The 20,196-nt window shown below is 42.6% G+C and overlaps 1 protein-coding gene across 10 annotated transcripts in view; it reads right to left on the bottom strand.

The window, feature by feature from the left end:
• Positions 1–20,196, bottom strand: part of LOC130167381 (C-myc promoter-binding protein-like) — a 70,332-nt gene that overhangs the window by 8,916 nt on the left and 41,220 nt on the right. For 4 of the 10 annotated variants that reach the window (XM_056373536.1, XM_056373545.1, XM_056373588.1 and 1 more), the window contains 15 exons: positions 17,884–18,017; positions 16,844–16,976; positions 16,388–16,594; positions 16,055–16,183; positions 11,992–12,133; positions 9,297–9,425; positions 7,547–7,666; positions 7,125–7,274; positions 5,529–6,739; positions 4,154–4,382; positions 3,478–3,581; positions 2,631–2,806; positions 2,227–2,394; positions 751–931; positions 148–402 (listed from right to left, as the gene is read on the bottom strand). In XM_056373536.1, the coding sequence (XP_056229511.1) occupies positions 148–402; positions 751–931; positions 2,227–2,394; positions 2,631–2,806; positions 3,478–3,581; positions 4,154–4,382; positions 5,529–6,739; positions 7,125–7,274; positions 7,547–7,666; positions 9,297–9,425; positions 11,992–12,133; positions 16,055–16,183; positions 16,388–16,594; positions 16,844–16,976; positions 17,884–18,017 (3,468 nt within the window). Of the gene's footprint in view, positions 1–147; positions 403–750; positions 932–2,226; positions 2,395–2,630; positions 2,807–3,477; positions 3,582–4,153; positions 4,383–5,528; positions 6,740–7,124; positions 7,275–7,546; positions 7,667–8,892; positions 8,986–9,296; positions 9,426–11,991; positions 12,134–16,054; positions 16,184–16,387; positions 16,595–16,843; positions 16,977–17,883; positions 18,018–20,196 lie in introns of all 10 variants that reach the window. The other 6 variants (XM_056373506.1, XM_056373526.1, XM_056373515.1 and 3 more) reach the window with 2 other exon arrangements.

The raw sequence follows: 20,196 nt of genomic DNA, 5'->3' as shown, positions 1-20,196 counted from the left end.
TTGAGGACAATTGAGCTTTAAATTGAAATTACAGGTAAATCCATAGTCTGTGTAGCTTCCAGTATAAAATCTAACAATCAACAACAACATCTTAAAATCTTGTTTTTGCTGAACTTCAGTGGTTTTGTTCTTCTTCAAGTGTCTGACCTGGGAGTCCCTGTTGCAGTGCTCCGAGGTGAGAATGAGACCGGGTAAGTTGCTGGGCAGGTCCAGCCGTCTGAAATACCAGACCAGGTTCCAGTAGATGATGGGATGATGGTCCACCATGTCGGCCTCAGTGATCACCGGGTCGCCCTCGTTCTCCAGAAGACTCTCCAGCTCCTTCCACAACACCAGCGGGCTCAGGTAGGGAACCGTCACTGGCTCAGGGTTGTGGAGCCGCCACTCCATGCTCAGTGGATCCTGGGAGGGACAACGATGATAGAAGTTAGATTTCTTACTGCCATGAGCAAAGTAAATGGGGTGGGTGGGTGACAGGAGTGAGCTGAATGATTTGCTGTTGAGCTCCACAAAACGTATAGGTGAGAATGTGTAAGTAAAGTAAAGTATTTGTCACTTCAGTTGCTAAAGAAACAAGTCTGATTTAGGTTAAACTGATCGATCAAATTGTCCTTTTATTGTGTTTTGCATTTTGTTGTCAGGGTTCATAGCTCTCGTATGAAACCCTAATCATAGTTTCTTAGTCTTTAACGAGGACTAGAGTAAAACTCAACTGCACTAAATAACTGAAACACTTGTGTTGAGACACACCGTGGTTTCATTGAGACGGCTGGGCAGGCTGCCTGACGTCGGCACACAGCGGTTGGGTCGGGATGCTTGGTCCATAGGACCAAAGGCGCTGACGCTGCGGGCCATGGGCGCTCCGGGGGACAGCGCCCCCTGCCGGCGCTCTGGGGGGATATTGATACCTTGCGTCCTGGTTGATCGCGTCCTGAGAAGACACAGGGAAGACTGTCAGCTTGTAACACCAACACACAACTCGGCTCACAGTCACAACAACAACATTTAACAAATCGCAAGAATCTGCAACTTTATTTCTGAAAAAGGTGTTTCCAGTTAAACAGTGAATAAAAGTGTGGTGTCATTGTACTTTCAGCAGAATCCATAAAACCCTGTAAATTGGTCGAAGTCGTAGAACTGTGTGTACGCACAAAAGCAGCAATATGCACACATGTATTTCTTTTTGTCACTTTTATAAATCTCAAATAATTGTGGAGCTGGCTGCACATGCATGAGCCCCATTTCCACTCCCTCAGTTTGCCATAAATGGACAGATGATCAATGAGTAGTTTATAGAGGCCTTATAGGAACAGACTTTACAATCTTCTATTTAATCTCCTCTCCTATGTGTGAAGAGCACACATCCTCACTGCACAGACTTTTCTAAATACCAGTTCATGTGCAGAAATAAGTATGTGCATCGTTTTTACATCTGGCACCAGATGTTTACATCATATTAATAATATTCAGCAAAAACACCAGCAAAATCAACACAGCAAATCACCTGATATCTTGGCATCAGGTTATCACACACTGTTCATCCCTGTTGCTCACACATTTCATAATCCTGACACACACACGGCTTTGATAGGACCAGGTGCCGCAGATCATCTCACATCACTCTTTTACAATTCAGATGCGGAGCATGTGGCTGCAGCTACAGTGGGTTCCCACTTCAAAAGCGATGTGTGTATTCAGACAAACTGAAAGCTGCATGAAGATGAGCCATGAAAAAAAAAAAAAATAAAATAATTCAGAATACACCACGAGAACAAAAAAAGTTTTTTAAATTCTGAGGTAGATGTGCGTCTTAATTTCTGCTTCAAGCTCTGGAGTTGTGATGATGATGGTCAGCGCTGTGTTTCATTGTGTTTCACTGTGTTCATCACATTTCCACCATATATATAAAATACAGTAAGTAATTCGTAACAAAGCAGAAACAACAAAATAAGCTGAATAAATATTTTACATACATGAGTGTGAGATATTCATTTGGAGGACAAAAGTTTAATAATATAGATGCAGATTTGTCAACACACTACTTGATCTTTAACCTTTAAACTTGTTGTGCAGCAAGATCTGAGCTTCTATCATTCAATCATCTTTCTTCAAGTGGTTTATCTCATACAAAGTATTTTCTGTGATGCTGTCATCAAAGCAATAAGACACCCATATGTGTGTGTGTGTGAGTGAACAGCATGTAAACAAATGAAGAGCAGTGAGTACCTTCCGCTTCCCGAGCACTCCTGGACAGCAATCACAGGGAAGGGAGGGGGGGCAGCTGTTGTGGGACAGGGTGTGGACAAGGTGGACGTCCCCGTGTCCAAACCCGTTGAGGCAGAGTACGATGAGGTCATCGCCTCGTCCACTGATGGACTGCCCTTCAGGAAAAGCCTGTGGGGAGGAGAGAAGAGGGAGGAATTACACTCACATCCTGACATGTCAAATCAGTGTGGTGTTTGTGTTTGGAAAATTTACTAATTGAGGACAGAAAGGAGAAAAGGCTCTATCAAGCAAAATTTCCACACTACAGGTCATGTAATGATTATTCCATAGTTATTCCATACAGGACTTGATCCTGAAAAAGAAAAAATCAAATATATAAAACATTTAAAAACCCTTTTGTCTACCTGCCAGGTCCTCGCATGTCCCTGATCTCCACATTGAGGAAGGGCAGGAAGGGGTTCCCACAGAAGGGACAGGTGGTGTTCAGGTTGGAGTCGTCTGCTGTCCAGCCGGCCATAATCTCCTCGTCGTACACCAGACAGTCACACGTCTTACAGCGAGAACAGCTGGAGATCAGCAGCTGGGAACACACACAGAGATGGAGAGGGAGAGAGAGAGAGAGACAGACAGAGAGAGAGAGAGAGAGAGAGAGAGAGAGAGAGAGAGAGAGAGAGAGAGAGAGAGAGAGAGAGAGAGAGAGAGAGAGAGAGAGAGAGAGAGAGAGAGAGAGAGAGAGAGAGCTCTATTCAATAGCTGAACTTAAAGACCAAAGATTCTCAAGATTTGAAATCATCTACTAATATTCTGCAGCACTTTTGAAAATCTGTTCCACACTTTTTTTTTTATTCATTACTATGTCAGGGCGTAGATAAATATTTCTGATTGTTACATGACTTAATAAAACACGATGCTGCACCACCTGCTGCTCTTCTCTCAGGGTCATTATTGAACTGTGGTAGTCGAATCTACCAACCTTAAATATTTAAGATTACCTCACAAAGCAGTTTTCCTGACACCATTTTCCAAGAAAATTGTTATTTTTAAAGATGCTTCCTGTTACGAAAGTCAGTAACATGCACAACTACATGTTTCTGCAGAAAAGAAGAAAGCAAAAACCCAAAGTAGATTAAATTGTACAAAAGCATGTTTTCCATCAAACCATTACTTCTGGTTTCCTGACTTTGCCTTTAACTACTGTGTCCTGATCACTGAATTGTGCATTTCTCCTCTTCATCTTGTAGTTCGACTCACCTCCATGGCGTAGTTGTTGAAGATGCTGGTGTTGCTGGTGTAGCGTGATGAGCCGAGGTCCGACTTGTCCGGCAGAGGGAAGCCAGGGGGAGAGATAGCACACCCTGCAGGGACATGAAGAGTGATCAGAATACGTGACAAGACATAAAGAGTCAGTGTCACCTCAAGCACATATTTTTTTTTTAACACATCTTTGAGACGACCATCATCACCGAAGACGTGAGCAGGAGTCTTTAATGGCGCTTTGGGGATTTCTCTTGGTGACAGGTGTGTATTGTTGAAAAAAGTGGGAGATACTGAGATTTTCTATCTTTCTGTCTCTTTCATTGTTTGTCAGAAAACAAGAATTGAATTGACATTATCAACATTCAAATAATCAAACTCTAATAACTGTTAATACTGTTTTTCTTTTTTGTGACTGTCATTGTTTAATGTTGCAAATCTTTTGCAAATAAAACTTAGCTGGTGAAAAAACTATCTTTTAGCATAAATTCTTTGTTGTGGAAAAATGGGTCAGAGAGGAAGTCTTTGCTTGGAATTGAATCATATTAGAAACAAACAAGGAAAACCGTCGATATAATTTTTCTCCAGCTGTCATCCTCTTCCTGTGATTGACAAAGTGGAGATGTTTTGACGCATCTAGTAAAACCTTGGCTGAGATGAGAGTCATTTTTACCAGGGAGCAGAGATGTGGTTCTCCCATGGCTGGAACCTGCAGAGGGGCTTTCCAGTCTGCTTCGGAGGGGGCTGCGTCTGGGGCTCCTGCGAGGCCCGGCGGGGCCGTTCCTCTGTGGTGAGACCACGGAGCTCTCCAACACCCCGCAGTCCTCCTCATCCAGCAGGGAGGTGCAGTCTGGATCGCCGATACCAAGGGAGGACACACTCAGACGGTCACAGTGACCGTCCTGGATGAATGGAGAAGAGTGTTCAGTGTTGTCATGGATACTCACAGCAACAGCAGATCAGGTTCACCACTGATTAACACCTAAGACAGTTCATGAGGTACAAATAAAATTCTATATATGTATTCAAACACATCTTCCATTTGACTTTAATCACACAAATCAATGATATCTAAACATATTATAGACAGATACAGTATTTGGATTTTTAATATTCAAATTCATAAACCCACAAATTGCGCTGTTGATTAAGGTAACAGAAGCTTTTAGGGAAAAGTTTGGACATGTTGCCAGATCTCTAAACTTCAACCTACAGGTCTGGGGGTTGATATCATGATATATCATGATACATTTTACACATCAGGAGGAGAACTCTGATATTGACAATGAATTTGTGACTGTAAAGAATTGAAGATGCATGCTGCTCTGTGTGTGTTACTAGACGAGTATTTCTGTTTGTTTTTTTGTTGTTGATGGATTTGTGAAACAGAAACACCCAGAGAACAAACATAACAAATGTCAATGGAGTCTTCTTCACTCTGTCCGCTGGAAAATACTGTCACACACTCAGAAGGCCACAAGATGGCAGCAGCACTTCAACTTTAGACTCTTCTCCTGCTGCTTATGTGAGAGCTTAATACTGAGTGCCACTGAAAATTAATTGCTACAGTGTTAAAATACAATCATACCAGTGTTTATGCAGGTTTTATCCCATTAACTACAATCTGTGTTGACTTTGCATTACTGAACACTAACAGACTGAGATGTGTCTGATCCTTTTTTCAATTAAAATATATGATATAGGTCTAAAATTAGGTCACTGTGTTTATATAGCGTACTTGAGCTGTCGTGCTTTTAAAAACAGAACATGACAGGAAGACTCACATCTTAGACTTATATAACAATTTAATTTCAGTGATCATGAGAATGCTCAGCCTAGTCCAGGCAGCCACTGGTTTCCATGAATTTTTCTATATGTTATCAAATCAATTTGAAGGTTATTAAAAACTGCAATTAATTTGTTCAAGTTATCATTTTTTTAATTTTTAAAAGATGTATTATTGGTATTGCAGAGCACATAGTTCACATTTATCTTTACTTTCACCTGCACTACCTGACAACAGTAAGCTAACTGTGAAGACCCTGTACCTTGGTAGGTGTGGTGTATGTGGCAAGACGGGAATACCAGCGGCTCGCCTTCTCCGCCACACCCTTCCCAGCGGAGAACATACTGGTCTTGAATACATCCAGCGTCGGTGTGAGCAGAGTGTCCAGAGCGAAAGAGGAGGAGGAGGGTGAAGGCGACGCCAGGTTCATCCTGTCTGTCCTCTCTTTGTAGGGGCTGGGGCGAGGGCTGGGACTGGGCGTTGTGCTAGAGCTGCGACAGGGGGGCGACGACCACAGACGCTGGCGTGAGATAGGCTGGGAGGGTGAGGGCGGGTGGTATGTGCGGGAGCGTGGTACTCCAGCAGCCCTCAGGGGAGAGCTGTGGGGCAGACTGGCTCTGCGGGGGGCAGTGAGTGAGGAGGGGTGGAGGAGGAGGGGGCTGGCTGGATCCTGCAGGTCAAGGCTGGGCGTGCGGCTGCTCAGTGGGCTGCCCATATGGTTCATGTACAGTTCTATCTCCCTGGCCAGGTGCCTCCGGGCGCTCGGGGTGCCGGCCTCGTCCCCTTCTGGGTACTGATCCTCAGTTTGCTGCTCGGACTGAGACTCTGCTGCCAGCAGTGACAGAGGGTCGTAGCCCATCTCGATGTCCGTGCGCTTCACAGCTCCTCTGGACGTCACCGTGCTCATGGGGCTGTAGCTGGCGCTGCGTTCAATAAGTTTCTTATGAGGTTTGTTGCTTTTATGAGAGCTGACGCCAGCCCCTGTGGCAGGCTTGTCTAAATCCAGATCCTCCAAATCAAAAATGGCCTCTGTGTTACTTCTGTCCTCATCACTGGAGTCCTGCCCCTCCATGTCCTCTTCTTCCTCCCTGTGATCCAGACTTCTGGCAGCCCCTGTCTTAGCCGCAGCCCCCTCTAACCCGCCCAAAACCAGCGAACGAGGCCTCTTACTCTTACCCAGGTTGGCACCAGAGAGGATTTTGGCATCTGCGCCCAAGTGTCCTGCGATCTTATCTGGGTCGGTTTCACCCTGGCTCATACCCAGGCCGAGGACGGTGGTGCCGCTGCCGCTGCTGCCCACCGTGTCTCCGCTCAGGCGGCGGCCCCTCACGCCTTGCCAGTCGAGAGCTGAGCCACTGCTGGCGCTGCCCACCACCTCCTCCAGAGCACTCTTATGTCTCCTGAGCAAACTGTTAGTGTTGACTTCGCCGATCTCGTCCAGGGAGGAAGTGAAGAGGAGACCTGCGACGTGGCCTGAGAGAGGGGGAGGGAGGGTGTAAGAGCTATTTTTTTGTATAACAACATAAACAAACTGCACCAAGAGTTTTGACTTGATAAGTTTGACAGGACACAGAGTAGAAAACGTTTTCTCAGCCACTGATACTGTTTGCCTACAAGATTAAGACTGAAAGGTGAATAGACGTCACTTATGCTTCCTCTGGCTTCCTCTCCATAGCAACAGCAGCTGAGGCTCATTGGTGCTGGAATAATCAAAACTGATGGCCTCAACATAAACTTACAGTATTGTTTAGTTATCTAGTAAACTCCTGTGTTTCTCTGTTGATACAGTGGAGGAAAAAAACATTTCAGTCACCAGTATCTCCTCCCACTTTAACTCCACGTAGGTTGAATTCTGTACCTGTGCTGACGGAGCTCTTGGGTTTACAGGATGAATCGTCGTATGGGCAGCTGCTGCGGACGATGCCACGGGGTTTGAAGGAGGAATGGACATCCATCTCCAGCTGAGGAAGGCAGTCTTTACTTCCTTTGGAGCTCTCCGTCTCTGACACTGACAAACACAGAAATTACAATTTCAAATGTTTTTAACTATGTGCACAGCTTGAAACACCAGACTGTTCTTAAAAAATCCACCGAAGGATAACATGACTGAAATGCTTTGATGTGCATGAGAAACTAAAAAGAATGAATCATCTCTGGTGGAGACGGGAAGATCAAGGCAGAGGAAGGGGAAATCCCGTGTGGCTACGAGGCTGCCAAGTTATCATTTTTTGGGAGGTACAGTAGAGAGAAATATCAGATCAGATCATAGAGACTACTGACAGGAGCTGCAGTCGCTCTCCTTCTTGTCGTCCTTGTCAGCGGCTGTGTCCTGGGCACTGGGGTCTCCTCTCCGAACCTCCTCTTTGGACAGCGAGTTATAACCCAAATCTGACTGATCTCCTACAGAGCAAGAGAAACAGAGAAAGAACCGGATTAAATAGAAGTAAGACGACACAATAGACACAGACGTCTCTGACATTAAACCACAAGATCACAAAAATGTAAAACACAGTGATGATAAATCAATCTAGAGGAAGGATTCAAAGCGGCACCTCTTCTCTCAAAATAGTTGCACTTCAGCACCACAGCATGTGACAGGATTGAGAGTCAAGTCTTTTATTTTCACAGTATCTACTGAGCACCACCAAAACAAGCTTTTCAGAATAAAAACCTGAATCTATTGTAGCTTCACACTGTAGTAGGAGAGGCAAATGAAACATAAGAGGAAAAACTAGTGAGGCGTTTCTTCCCTTTCATCTCCTCAATCCTGGGAGGCACCACTGTTGCAGGGAGAGGAGGAAAAAAAAGCAGCTAAGCTGTGCTGGATAAAAGAGTCGTCCTCAGGGCATGCAGCTCCACAGTTACTATAAGGAAACAAACTGCACTTTCACAGCTGTTAATGAATTTAACTGTTAAGATTTGACATTAGAAAAAAAAATTTAAAAATGCTGCCATTACTCCAGGCTGACTTTTCCATCTGTCTCTTAAAAGTTCTTGGTCTCCAGGCAACCAGCTGTCTGATGATTTGTTCTCCTCTTTCATCTTTCCCATGAACCTCCCTGGCCGTCATCTCTAAATAAAGCATGAGGCAGCGTGGCACGACTGTAATACAGTATGGAGCGACTCACAACTGATGGCAAGAGACAAAACTCATTCCAGAACTGTAATAATCAATGAGCAGCACATCGAGGTCCTTCCCTCCCGCTGCGCTGTGAGCTGTCGTTCTCTCTCGCTCTTTCTGCACACAAGGCAAAGACTCCTGCAGAGGTGCCATCTCCATGATTAAAATTATTTCCGTAATCAAAAAGAATGTGCCTCTGGGTAATTACTCGCTATAATTGACAATGACAAATCACTCGGTGGTGAAGCGAGGAGGGAGAGTAAGAGAGGAATGCAACAGAGAGATGAGCGAGAGAGGAGCAGCAGACTGTGATGTGCCGAACAGAGAGATGACACGGTGGAGGGAAGACAGAGGAGGAGAGATCATAGAGACTGACAGAAACAGAGAGAAAAGTGGCAATGAGAGGGCTGAAGAAGTCAGAAAATAAAAACACTGCAGAGCAGGTACGACGAGACAAAAATGCTACCAGAGAGAGACAGACAGGCGGACTGACAGAGAGGTTTACCTGGGTGGAGGGTGGCTTCTCTGAGCTCAGAGCCCCCCCAGTGTGAGTGGGTCACCAGGGCCCTGGCGCCCACGCTGCCGCCCCCACGGCCGACTGCATGCAAGGGCAACACAGGCAGGGCCAGAGTGAAGGGCAGGGTTAGGGACAGAGCAGAGCAGAAACCACAGCCGCAAAACCAGGGAGAGACGTGGATGGACAACAGGGACGAAAGGAAGGTGGAAGAACAGGCAGCGGAGGGAAGGAGGTTTAAGAGGGAAATGAGGAGGTGGAGGAGGCCGGTCGGTGAGTGGGACAGATGAGGGAGGAGGATAAAAAAAATGTCATTGAGAGAAAAGAAAAAAAGATGTAGAACAAAATGGCTGCCTGTGAAAGATGAGGTCAAGCAGCAGCCATTTGAAGTGTACCTGTGCTAGATCTATCATCAGTGGGGTCTACTTTGACGGAGTCAGTGGCGTAGGGGCCCTGCTCGGCCAGGTTAGTGTCGGCAGAGCTATCCAGGCTGCCGTGACTCACAGCGTCCAGGTCGCTGCCATCTGCCCAGAAACAACAGCGAGTTAAAAGGAAGCCGAGCGCCATCTCTGCTCCACAAGGGCTCAACTCTTCTTCTTCTTTTGAATATATACTTCTTTAAACCTTTAAGTGTAGATAAGCAGGTGAAGTATAGTGTCCCTGTGAGTCTATGTTCTGCAGTGTCACAAGGTAACAGCATGTTGCTTCTGTAATTTGATATAAATCCAGCTGAAGCAGCATTTACAGGAAGAATGATGACATGAGAAATGATTGTTTAAAAATACTTTATGCATAAAGTTGACATTTAATATAAATCATTTCCAGGATTCCAGGATTTCTCCGGGATAAAAGCCCTTTATTTGCGGGTCCCATAGTTCCCTAATCATTTCCTAGAAAGGAACTGATGTGCAACTGCAAATACTTAGGTTCTTGTGTAAATCAATTCCAACTAATTGATAATGTGATCTAGAGTCTTTTAGTCAGTGCACAGCAAATCAGCTGAACATGAACAAATGTAAAACTCATCTACAAGAAAGCACCTACTTAATTTCACATATGGAGAATAAAGTTTCCAATCATAAATTAATATTTACCTGGATTTAAATGGGTCTTTCTTTTTTTCAATTCTAGATTTTAGCAGTTATTTTAAGGAAATCCTCCAGAAATCAACAAGTGTTAATAAACCCAACGCACCTAGCTTAACTCAAACAACTGTTGCAGAGCTTCGTTCCTCATGATAAGTACCAGAGTACATAGTTATTTCTAGGAAACCTCTGAATTCATCAGTCATGATCATCAATTCAGCATTGGCCTGTTATTTTCATGTTTTGTGTCACAGAAAGAATAACAAATATGGTGTTTTGGGCGGGAGTGAAGCAAGAGGGTGGGGGCAGTGTTAAAAATCACTTATTACAAATTATATCGTCAGTAGCATTGTGAAAAATTATGAAAAATCCCACTGTGGCTTGTGTCTCTTAGTGGTGCATATGAGCGAGTGTGTTTAAGATTTAAAACTGAATGAACTCAGATGAGGAGCGCTGACGATCACGATGCTAACCACTGGTAACAGAGAGTATTTTAAAAAGCAGGGATTAGCAGGACAGGGATTAGCATGCACTGGGGGTGCAGGTGTTCACTGGCATGCAGGTGAGTTAAATCACACATGTTGAGATACTTGTGTTTTATGGTTTTACCTTTCATTGCTGGTCATTTATAACAACTGACAAATTTTGATGAATTTGGTGGGTGGTTTGATTTTCTTCTCTAAACATAGGATCATAGCAGGATCATATATTTTTTATAATGTTATTACCCTTTAGCATCCTTCCTGTACGTCTTTGATAATCATCTATTTAGATCATATTTCATAAGCTACTAGGCTAATCGTGCAAGACAAGCTTTTCCATGTCTCTGTATTATTTGCTGTCATTCCCTGTAATTTTATAGTTGACTAAAGATTGATGCCACACAAACTCCAATTGAGAAATTGAGCACAAACCACAATCTGGACTGTTACCCATATCCAGCTATTTTTTTTTACTAAGTACATCAGAGAAGGTAAAGGTCTCCTGGTTTGGTTATATATTGTTCACATGTAGAGGCAGTATAAAGGTTAATACAATAAAGTAATATCCATACTTAAAAGTAAATCCAAGTATGTGGTGCTCATAGTTGCTCTGGGTTTCAAGGTTTTTTTTTTTTTTTTTTTTTTAAATGTAAGGGGGGCATGTTGTTAAAGCAAAGTCCAACTTCAATCACATTAAGTCCCTTTTTAGAGTCTCAGATAATGTCAATATGTTTTTAAAGTTCAGGTTATTAGGAAAAAAAAGGAAAAAAGTTTTGGGGAAAGATCAGAAATCTTCCTTTTCATCAGAGCCAGCCGGAGAGATGTGTCTGTGTTTGATTGACAGCAGCTAACAGGCCGTCAGACTGCCAGTGTTACACCGTGGGGAACGAGAGACAAAGTAAAAACCTTGTACTGCAGCTACATGATACGTGGCGAACTAGTGTATTGTTAGTCGTACTGAAGAGTGCGAACAATCAGTTGCCACAAACCAGCATCTAACTGGAAGTGACATTTGCAAGTTTACATGCTGTTAAATGTGCTGCAGCTGAGCAGCTAATTAGCTACCTCGCCTGAACTTTTCCTTGCTGAATGTTTGTGTGGTGTCTCGTTCAACAAGCTACAGTTCAGGACAAGACATGTTCGTGTTTGTAAGTTAGATAAGATGGAGACTTCAGCAGGAAAGCTAACATCGGTTGTTGTCCGGAGTCTGTGGCTCTTGTCTTGTGTAGCAGCTGCTGTCTGGCTCAGTGTGACTGTCTACTCTGCCTCTGATACAGCGCTGATATCATTGTGTTATGCAACATTTGATTGGGTGTTTCTAAATAAAGTATCCATCCATGTAAATCGATACCTAAAAGAGTAGTCCATCAAATTAATGCAAAAGCAGATGTTTGGTGTAGCAGACATTATCGTGCAATTTAATGTCAGTTGGACTTTGAGTTTGTTCAAGTCAGACTTCTTTAAATCTGGTAAGATATATAAATAATATAAATAACACGCAAAGTGTTATTGATCACAGTTACCTGACAGAGGGCTCTGCGTGTGGGGGGCCTGTCTTCGTAGAGCCCGTTTGAACTGCGCCACGCCCAGAATGACGTTTCTCAGCTTCATCCACAGGAAGTATCCTCCTCTGGTGCTGGAGGGCCACGTGCTCTCCAACACCGCCTGGATGCCGGGAGGAAAAGAGACAGAAGAAATGGAGGAGGAGGAGGAATATCAGAAAGAGAGAGGAGACCAAGATAAGATGACTGAAGAAAAATTAAGCTGCGAAAATTACTTGGAAAAGTAATTTTCTTGTAGCAGTCTTGGAGTCAGTTCATTTTTAATTCAAATGATCAAGTATATGAGTGTTTTCTTTTTTTTTTTCATTTTCAGATTATGAAATGTTTTTATTCTCATCTACGAGCTAAATCACTGAACAGAAAACATCTGAATATTGTGTGAACTGTGGCTCCGACTGAAGTGAGTGAACTAAAACTGACCCAATCTCTGTTCCATATAAAACATCTTGAATGAATTTTTCATCAAAGGCAATAACTGCAGTGGTATTAAAACCCACAGTCACACTCAGCTTCAGAAAAAGAAAAGGAAAGGCACTGCAGCTGTTGATGGCCAAGTCACGTTCAACAGTCTCTGTCTGCTCCAAAAATACACTTCAGAGAGCCTTGAGAGAAACACGAATGGTATGCCACTGAACAGGGCTGGGTTTATTACCCTGGCTGCTCCTGAGCAGAGGCTCTGAAGATCTGGGTCAGGTGAAATGAGCCTGCCCTCCCGGCGATGCTGTCAGCGATCAGGCCACAGACCCACTGCGTTTAACAGAGTACCATAACCTTTTGTTCAAGCTCGACATTAAGTGCGTTTCTATGCGAGATCCCAAAGACGGACACTCCTGGCCACAGGGTGCGACAGACTTCATGTGCCGTTTCAGGCTGATATCGATAACATCTTCATACTTAGAGGGGAACTCCAGAGGGAGCTGCGCCATATCTGCTAAATGACCTCAAGTAACATCACTTGAATCAGTTGGGGCTGAATGCTACAAGTCTGAAAATTAAAAAAAAAAAAATCTGGGAGGTCTGGAGTTAGAAAGAAGTTGCTTCATCTGTGCTTGAGGCTAGTGGCTCAGGGCTCCATTAGCATAACACAGCCGAATCCCTGACTGGATTGTCAACGTTTCTGTTGCACTGTACTGATGAAACAACGCTAAATCAGTGGAGATATCGTGAGCTTGCATAAAGACTGGGAGTAGGAGAAAGAGCTCATGTGGCTCTGTCAAAAGGTTAAACAAAAAAAAAAAAAAAAAAAAAGGCACCAGCACCTCTGAAGCTCACTAATCGACATCTTCTATGTCATTTGTTTAATCCATGCAAAATTGAAATGAAAAAAGAGAAGTGGTTTGACAGGGAGTTACATGGTGGACCTATTTCTTTAGATAGAGCCGGGCTAGCAGCTTCCCCTTGCCAAGCTAATTCATCACCTGCTGATGACAAGACTCCAGGAAGGAAATAAGTCTGATACATCACCTCCATAAAACTGCAATGTGTGAGTTTTGCACTTCGGGTCTTGTATGGAGTAAACAAACGAGATGTAAAGTGCTAATTAGAAGGGTTTTCAGGTGATGCTAGGTGAATTATTTTACCATTTGACAGAACTAGGATAGCTCTTTCCTCTATTTCTAGTTTTCATGGTAATGGTACGGATCTATCTAAATGACAGATATGATTCCTGTTGACTATTATAGGAAAACAAAAACTATTCACTGCCCCAATTTAAAAGTAGCGGGGAAAACGCATGGACAACTTGCACCTAAACAATGTTTAGTATTATTCTGTTACAGTCACAGACAAACCTCCATGATTACAAGACTGGTGGTGACATAATATTCATTAAAAGGCCGTTATCTTGCTCTACACACTATATTCATTTCACCATGAAGCTCACAACAGGCCGTCGTTGTGCTGAATGCTGATATACACAGACAAATGGGCCACGCTTCATGTGGTTTGTCATCCACAGCACAGTGTTGTTATCAAGTCTAAACCACTCAAGACAAAAACCCAGTGTGGCTGAAAAGTTTCCTGCTGTGATGCTTCCCTGACCGAGCTAAGTCTGTCTCGACTTAATGATGATGATGCGTCTTCTTGGTTTGTTGTTGTTGTTGTTTTTCTACAGGATTGAACTGTTTGGATTTACACTGCTGATACTAAAATCTCATGCAAGAAATTGTTCTAAAAACTCTGAATTAAATTGTGTGCTAAATGCTCCCACTCTAGATCCCACCTCTGGAAATCATTTTACTATGTTTTGTTTTGAGCTGCATATAATAACCTGAGATTTGGTTGGTGTCTCCAGCAGCTTTATTTTCTCTTGGACCGTCTCTTGTTAACCTTTTATGTTGCGTAAATGTTATTTTACAATTATTCTCCCCCGTCAATCGTCAAATGTTCCAGCTCAGTGTTGTTCTTCTTTACCATTTCTCAAGGATACTGAGTGAAGAGCTTTAGCCGTGCTTTTGTGGAAGTGAATTGAATACTGCTGTTACATAATGTTTCATCTGGAGCACTGTTCTGCAGGGAAAAGGTGAAACAGTTTGACGTGTAGATCCCTTTTACTGGGGAACGAAATAAGTTTTATGTTCTATGTAGTGTCAGGAGGAATTTTCTTTTAGTTTAGTTCCAGGTTCATTTTCTGGAGCTGTTCCTTCCTTACTGAGGTTTTAATTTAGACACCTGTGTTAAAGCTTAAAAATGTTCTGTCCCATTTTGTGTGCAACTGAAGGCCATCTACATTTAATAGGGATTGAATGCCAGAATTTACAGATAAGTCTTCCCTCCTCCTTCAAAGACTTAATGACCTTGAAAGGAAAAAAAACACCTGCAACCGACCAGTGCAACAGCTGCAGTGAATACTGTCTGTGTCTGTGGAGGTATCACCGACTTTGTGTCTCAAAGTTTTCTGTTTCCAAGATGAAATAAGATCCTCTGAGGCATCAAAACACATTGGAGTAACCTTTACTGCGGCCTTGTCTTCTGACGGCCTGCTCCCACATCATCAAATTTACTTTTATGTTCCCTGGGTTGCCAGATCAGGGACAGGTTGCGCTGATAACAGAGCCACGACTCATCTTGTCACCTGGGTGTGATGATCACCACACGACGGCATGCAACCTTGAGGGGAAACTGCAAATGTCACCAATGTTTCTTTTTATCTGAAAGCCGAGGTCTGCGGAGGCATTACCATGATGAAGCGTCCCTGGCTCGTGAGGACTGACCGCAGAGGAGTGAATTCCAGCGATGAAGCAACAGTGGTGTAATAATTTGGATTATTTATGCAGCTATTGTGAATTATGAATAAACAATCAAATCCAGGCTGCAATCAGTCTGTTCTATAATATATCAAACAGTTCCCTAAACTATATTTATCAAAGGCATTTGTATAATTAGATACATAATAATACTAATGTAGAACATTAAAGTAACTTGTGATATTTTTCTGCATCGTAATATTAACTATCAAATGATTTATTTCTTTAATCACATATGAAATGACAGCTACAGTGACGTACTGTCTGTTGTACTCGACTGTGAGTTTATGCAACTTCCTTAAATGTCACTATAACGCCAGCATGAGGACAGTTTGATTTGTACAGCAGCCAATTCTCCAGACTTTTATTGTATTTTATTGCTCCAACTCAAGTCTGTGTCCTCATCCATCACAGATGATGGAGAAGGGAGTATCCCCCACTGGACCGTCTTACCAGAGATTTGTTAGACATTTGGCTGTCATGGGTGTGTTCAGGCATTAAGTCAAATTTGCAGCAAAATCAGCAGAATATCCGTAACATGCCCAAATCAGGAACACCAGACCCAAGGTGACTGTATACTCAGTCTCCCACTGCTAATATATTTTATTAGTGAGGTTATTGCAATGGGTATTTATTGGCCAGTTGCACCTATTTCCGACACTTTAACCCAAGAAAAAAACAACAAAAAAAAAAACGCGGACTTGGAATTTGTGCACATAAATAAAAGCCTCAGCTGTAACTGACAGATTTACATCACCATGATGACTAGAGGTATGTACCTTGTTGTAGTAGCCGTACGTGATGGCATTGGGATGGACTCCAGCCTTCTTCATCTCAAAGAGCACCCTGACTGCCAGAACAGGCTGACCATACTGTCCACAGAGCTGCATCAGCACCCGGTAGCAGACCTGTGTTTGTACATTTATGACTGTTTTAGCAGAAAGATAATGACCTGGAAAAATTTAACTTGGTTGGAAAAAGATGAGTTTAAACTCTAGTAATTAATGAAAATTAAATGTTTTTTAAGGAACTATTGTCAAAATGTCAGAAATAACAATGTGTTTCTGGTTGAATAACTGTTAAGCATTTATTTTTGGGAACAGATAATGTACCTCGTCGGGGGGCTGCAGTTTCTTTGCCTGCATCTTCCTGAGGACGTCGTAGGCGGTGCGAAGCGCCCTCACCTTGGAGTGGCACACCTTCACGTATGCTGGCAGACAGATGAACCACAGACCGTAGCAGTGACGGAGCAGACACTTGGACCACAGCTGAGGGATGGATGAGTACTTCTTAGCTATCTTCTGGGCCAATTTGATCTCCTGTGGTTGAAAACAAGGGTAAAGGGAAAGAAGTTTTTTAATGCACAATTCAGGCTCAAGGATATGAGCCTCATCAAAGCAGCCATCACTATAAATCTAGAGTGAAATGAACTCTTTTCCATATCTAATCTAATATAAGGTGTGGATTCCTATTGCAGTTCTGAATGTAAGCTGAATTGTCAATCAGCCTGGACTATTGATTCACCAATAACTGAATGTGTGACAGCAGTGAGGTACTGCTGTGCTGACCTGCTTGGTGCGTCTAAACATGGGGGCGGGGCTGGTGGGACAGCTGTGCCTGGCAGTGAGGCGGGAGGAGGGGGTCCGCAGGCCTTCCATAGGGTCAAACAGGTCAAGACTTAGCACTGGGAAGCCGTCGTACCTGATGAAGAACATACACACACACACACACACACACACACACACATTAGTGAAAGCAGCACACAGTTTTACTCTTCGTCTTCTTATAAAAATAATAAAACATCTCCTTTCTTATTATTTATGTGGATACTAAGAAGGATTATACTCTTTAAATTTAAATTTTTTAAATTTTTCAGATGCACATGTTCATTTAAACTCATGACGAATCGACCAACACTCAAAGGATTATTTGACTTCAAATGAAGGTCACAGTGATTATAAATATGGTTTGCTTGTAACTAACGGCAGACAGCTGATAGAAAATTCTGGAAAGCCGTTGGTCATTATGGATTATTAGCGGATCTTAATTTATGTGGATCTGAAAATTCACTTGGTATAAATCATTTAAAGCAGAACATGACTGCAGAATACAAATGGCACGTATTCAGGTCCACACAATCCAGCAGCAGCGTTCAGTCTTTGGTCCCAGTAAGGGAGCTGGACTCCTGCTGGTTCTCAATCAGCTTGTTCCAAGTGTGAATTCACAGAATTTCACCTCATGTTTTTTAATTCAGATTTTTCAATTTTCTTCCTGCTGTTCGATGTCAGTCTTGTGTTCAACTAGTATCAAGATGGCTGCAGTGCATCTTTAACATTTACAAATATTATTACACTTGCTTGTTTACATATTCCACATTCTGACTCAAAAGCTCAAGCACCAGCCTGTTGAGTCGCTAACTTAGCTAAGGAATCCTAACTATAACAATTTTGTCATTTCTGGTGTGAAAGCTTGGTCACAGTTACTCAGAGTCAGGATGCCACCAAACATTAGGATGAATACAGAATAAAACTGAAAAGTTACACATTTTACGTCTACATATTCTGCAATCTGAGAGGAAAGATCTTTTTTCTTTTTTTCTTTTTTTTACCTGTAGCAGAGTGGATATTCCTCCCCCTCGGGCAGAGGAGGCAGCTCTGGAGGTGTGATGAAGACTGTGTGCTCACTACGCTGGGATTCATCAATCTCTATGAGCCTGGACTCCTCCGGCCTGTCACAGTCCACCTGCAGAACACACAAACAGGAACAGAGATGTGTGATGGGAGGTGGTGCCATGACCTTTCATCTATCACAGCTGACACACGTAGGGAGTAGCCCGCTGGACAGGTGAGAAGCTCAACATGGGTCTTGAAATTATGCCCTGTAATAAATATTTCAGCATTTGGCCAGACACAAGCCGATTCACCTTAAAAAAAACTTTTTTTTTTTTTCTTTTTTTTTTTTTACTGAAGCAAAATTTTCAAATAGTTTTGTAGCTGTCACTCTGATAACAGGATTTCTACAAATGTCTGTAAGAGCTGAGGGAGGGTGACAGCAGGTGACCTAGATTTCCCGAGTGAACATGCACCCATTTTTCTTTCCTCTTTTTTATTTTTACGCACGCACAGACGCACAGACACACACAGACACAGACACACACACACGCACACACGCACACACACTGAATGCTGAACCTGGCCTGTGTGATTCAGTTCTCCATTTGTCTCCTACATAGCAACACTTTCTTTACTGGTCAACTCAATAAAAATTAGCAAACTGTAAAATGACAGAACACAATACACACAGTATGGGCAAAATTAATGTATTGATATGAATTACAGCTTGTATTTTTGTGTATTTTAACTGAAATACAAACAAACAGGACAAGAACACACCATAATTGACAGCTACACACCCTCTAGGTGTTGTTTAAAAATCAGTATGACACACCTCTAACACCCTGGACGTAAACTGTTCCACCATACTCCTCCCTCCTTTAGGCACCACAGAGCATTGTAACATTGCTGAAACTACCAGACACAAGAACAGCTTCTTATAATACACAGTATATTTACACCAAGGAGCCAGAACATTATGACCACTCGCAGACAAAGCTATTAACACGTATTACCTTATAACAATGACAAATGTCAAGTGACATATTCGATGGCACCTGGACAGTCAGCTCTTGTGGTCATTGTGTTGGATGCAGGATAAATTGGCAGGTCCCCATTTGAGGGTTGTGTGTATATGTGTGTGTGTGTGTGTGTGTGTGTGTGTGTGTGTGTGTGTGTGTGTGTGTGTACATATTTATGTGTTGTGACTGATATTAGAGGGTTAACGTAAAAGGAGAAATGTCACAACATCAAAAACTGTAGGAATCAGAAACAGAGCAGATAAGATTTATATAGTGAAAATAAGGATCAATAAATCACTTGTTCAGGAAGTGTGTGTGTGTCGACTCTATAAATCTAAATGTGCACCTCAGGGTAACCAAGTCAGTGTGTGAACAGCAACTTTATTCTGCTGCAGAGATCTGCTACTGTACAGTGAATCTGTTAAACTTAATTATCTTCTGGTCATCTGAATGTATTCACCATAGCCAGCACATAGTCTGTGGCTATTAGAAATCTACATTTTGAATTTTTAACTACATTTCTATATATATTTATAATATACAGATATATAGATTGCCAGGATTTCCAATCAGTTTGATTTAAACAATAACCAATTTGAGTATATATCGACATTCTACAGTATTGAACCTATTGTAACGCTCTCATGTGAATTAAGTCCCCTGCAGTCAGTCCTGTGTGTTTGACACACGGCAGGTACAAGCCTGCAATCAACTCCACAGGAGCTAAACATCATTGTTTCTAGCAGCATGTCTGCAGCCATAACCCCTCATCCAGAAGATAACAGGTTACAGCTGCTCAGAGGAGGGAAAAGTGCTACGATTCTTATTAGATAGAGCCAGAAAAAAAAAAAAAAACATCAAGGGGACCGAACGAAACTCAGTGAGTGCCATATACTTCATGCATCATTTTCACCAGTGACTTTTGGACTAACCGCACATATTTTACTGAAGCCATGTTGGCTAACAGATGAGACTTCCAGTTTTCCAAGTGAATCTTAAAACAGGAGGTCTGAGCTTTATGGTGGACATAAAAAATTAAGGGTCATGGAGGGAAGCTTCATAAATAGAGAAGTGCTTAATGACAGGCTTTAGCGCTACAAGCTATGATTTTATTAATGGCTGATGGAAGGGAAGTGAAGCACTTGCTGAAAGTTCATAATTTAGTCTAGTTATTCTGAGAGTAATTAAAGTTTGATAATAACCTTACTCAAAGCAGTAAAGCGTGAAGAACTACAGTGTCTGTTCTTTGCTGTAGTCTAAAGACTTTTAGGCCCTGGAAAATGTCGT

The sequence above is a fragment of the Seriola aureovittata genome, chromosome 1, assembly GCF_021018895.1.
Source record: "Seriola aureovittata isolate HTS-2021-v1 ecotype China chromosome 1, ASM2101889v1, whole genome shotgun sequence".
Classification (NCBI taxonomy): Eukaryota; Metazoa; Chordata; class Actinopteri; order Carangiformes; family Carangidae; genus Seriola; species Seriola aureovittata.
The sequence above is the reverse complement of the archived record's forward strand: the minus strand, read 5'-3'. Positions and strand labels throughout refer to the sequence as shown.